Genomic DNA, 3,491 nt, shown 5'->3' on the forward strand with positions numbered 1-3,491 from the left:
AATCATTTTTATTTTCATTAAATAATATATCTATTACATTAGAGTATCCAGAGAAATTATCATTGTTTTCTAAATCTTTTTTATTATCATTGCACATATTACTTATTTCGTTTTGATCAACTTCTTCTGTTTTTTTTTCATCACTATAATTTACATCATTAAAGTATAATGAATAATGATTCAATTCATCTATTATTATATCATTCCAACCTGATACAGTTACTAAAAAATTAGATAACCATTTAATTTCTAGCGATTTATTACTTAAAATTTGACATATGTGTAATAGATGTGCTTTATATCCACAATCAATTAAGCTTTCAAATTTTTTTTTTTTTTTTTTATTTTTAATATTCCTACATCTTCTCACTGCATCAAAATATCTTAAACATTTTGGCAAAAAAGTGGTTAAAGCTAATATATAGTATAATAAGTATGAATATTCGTTTTCTTTAAATATAATAGTTTGTAATAAATCACACACAGATATATGTAATAAATTATTCCATTTGTATTTAAAAAAAATATCAATAGATATATCAAAAAAACCTTCATCTATTATTTCTGTTAATATATTTTTTGATTTAGTTTTTATCAAAGTTTTAATTAATTGAATAATTTCTAATGTAGTAAATCCAAGTATGTTTTTATTTTTATTTTTATTTATATTTTTAATATATAACTTCATAATATCTTTTATATAACTAAAAAAACATATGTCAATAAATGTGCTATTTTCTAAATATTCTATCCACTTTTCTAATGGAATATTAGCATCTCCCTCTTCTTTTTGAAATATATGAAATGTGTCTTCTTTATTATTCTCATTAAGAATATTTGAATTTTTTGACAAACTAAATATATCCTTACTTTTTTCTTCTTGTATAATTCCATCTTTTTTATTAATTTTATTACTGGCAATTTTTTTCATTTTATTTAATACTTCTTCAAATTTTATTTTTGTTAAATGTTCTAAACTATCATCTTCTTCTGAAGATGCTTCTGAGCTATATGAATCATAGTTGTCACTATCAAAATATTCATTTCTTTTTTCTTTATAAATACAACCATTTATATTATGAGAATCATTTATATCATAAATATTTTCAACTTTATTTTTTTCACTGTTTATTGTATTATTTTTTTGATCATTATGAGTATTAAAGAAATTAGAAGTGGTTTCATTTATCATATCATTTTCATAGAGATTCTTTTTTTCATTTAATAATTTTTCATTACTTAAATTTGATATATTCTCAACAGAATTATAATTATTATTAGCAGTAGTGGTATTAATATTATCATTATTATTATTAGAAGTAGTGATATTAATATTATCATTATTATTATTAGAAGTAGTGATATTAATATTATCATTATTATTATTAGAAGTTGTGGTATTAATATTATCATTATCATTATAATTATTATTATCATTATCATTATTATTATCATTATCATTATCATTATCATTATAATTATTATTAGTATTATCATTATTGTTATTTGTATTATTATCGATGTTAATTTTATTACAGTTATATATTTTATTAACATTGTTACAATCACTATTATATTCATTTAATATATGATCATCAATAAAATTATTATTTTTTTTAATTTCTTTTTCATCCATATTTTTATTCTGATTATAATAAAAATCTTCTTTTTGATTTTCTTTCTTAATAATGTCTTTATAATATTCTTTGTTGCAATTTTCATCACTTAAACTATTTTCTTTATTAATTGATGAAAAATAATTGGTATCTATATTATTATTAGTGAATACATTATTTAACTCACAATTTTTCTTAAATTCTAATTCTTTTTCTTCCTTTATTATTATTTCGTTATCCTCTACATTATTTTTTTTCTCTTCATCTTCTTTTTCTTCATTTATAATATTCATTTCATCATTTTCTTCTTTTATTTTTTTATTTAAATTATCTAGTTGTTTTTCTTTATTAATATCTTCTTTTTCTATTTCGTTTTTTTCTATTTCTCTTTTTTCTTTTTGATATTTTTCTAAATTTGTAATATTATTAATAACATCATTAGAAATATTCTGTTTTTCATATTCATTATTATCATAACCTTCTTCTTGTAAACAACTGCTGTTGTTGTTACTTAATGTTTGATTTTCTATCATTTTATTAGATTTTCTTTTCTTTTTTTTTTTAAATTTTTCTATCTCTTTAATTTTGTTTTTTTTTAATTTTTCTTCTTTATTATATATTTCCATACATTCATAAAAATCAATATTGTTATAAGTTTTTGCTAAAACAGTATAATGTAATAAATCAGAGATAATAGTAATAGCTGCTGAAATGGTATATGGACATTCTGAAAAAACACATTTGATTAAATAAGAAAAAGATAGTTGTGATGCTAAATCTATTAAAAAATAATTAAAATAATAGATTTCAGCTTTTCTAACAAATATATCTCTAATTAGACATGTTATATTATCTTCTCGATCACAAGGAATATAAATATGATCACAAAAATTTCCATCTAAATTGCTTAAAATTAAATATATAATATCTTTATTATCAAAAATACATAAATATGGGACTTTAACAAACAAAAGAACTTTGAATAATTCTGTTATATTTCTAGAATAAAAATGATATAAAAATGCTTTTAAATATAATTCTCTTTTTTTTTTTAAAAAATGAACCACATCTTTCGTATTCTTATTATAAATAGCTATAGCACATCTACTAAAATATCCTGCTAAAACTTCATTTAATTGATTTTTATTCAGTATAAATTTCCAAAAATATTTCATTAATTTATCATTATATACAATTGAATCAGTAATTAATTTATTTTCTGAACTTATTATTTGATGACTTTTATAAGGAAACTTATATGATTTATCATAGTTATCTTTATCATTTGGTTCTTCAATAATATAACTTAAAATTTTTTTTAAATTTTCTTCTTTTATTAAGAAATTCAACAATTCTATATTTTCTGATTTGATTTCCTGAATTAAACCTTCATAATTTAATATGCTATCTAAATCATTCGAATTGATATATTTTTTTAAATCAAATGTAATATCGTCATTTTTAAAACGCCAATATAGACCGTTTTCCATTTCATATAAATATTTTCAATAAAAATAAAATGTAACAAAAATAATATAAAAGGATAAAAAAAAAAAAAAAATAAAATAAAATAACATAAAAGAATTTGAATTAAACGAATATAAAATATTTTAATAAAATGAATCTTTATTAAATAACAATAATGTTAAACCAAATGCCTAAATATTTAATAAAATAAAATATTACTTATAAAATTTCCCAGATTAATGCAAATAAATAAAACCAAAGAGTTAAAAAAAAAAAAGAAAAAAAAAAATAATAATAAATATGTTTTATAATATTATGTTATTATACATATTCATATAATATGACATTTTAGCAGAAATAAAAGAATCTTACTTTTTTTTTTTTTTTTTTTTTTTTTTTTTTTTTTTT

The 3,491-nt window shown here is 17.8% G+C and overlaps 1 protein-coding gene across 1 annotated transcript in view; it reads right to left on the reverse strand.

Annotated features, from left to right (window-relative positions):
- Positions 1-3,106, reverse strand: part of PGAL8A_00091600 (conserved Plasmodium protein, unknown function) — a gene marked incomplete at both ends in the record, with an annotated part of 3,450 nt that extends 344 nt beyond the window's left edge. The window contains one exon of the mRNA XM_028671732.1: positions 1-3,106. This exon is cut by the window's left edge and continues 344 nt beyond it. Coding sequence (XP_028526034.1) covers positions 1-3,106 — 3,106 coding nt within the window.
- Between the last annotated feature and the right edge of the window lie 385 nt (positions 3,107-3,491).

The sequence above is a fragment of the Plasmodium gallinaceum genome (assembly GCF_900005855.1).
Source record: "Plasmodium gallinaceum strain 8A genome assembly, contig: PGAL8A_v1_61, whole genome shotgun sequence".
Classification (NCBI taxonomy): Eukaryota; Apicomplexa; class Aconoidasida; order Haemosporida; family Plasmodiidae; genus Plasmodium; species Plasmodium gallinaceum.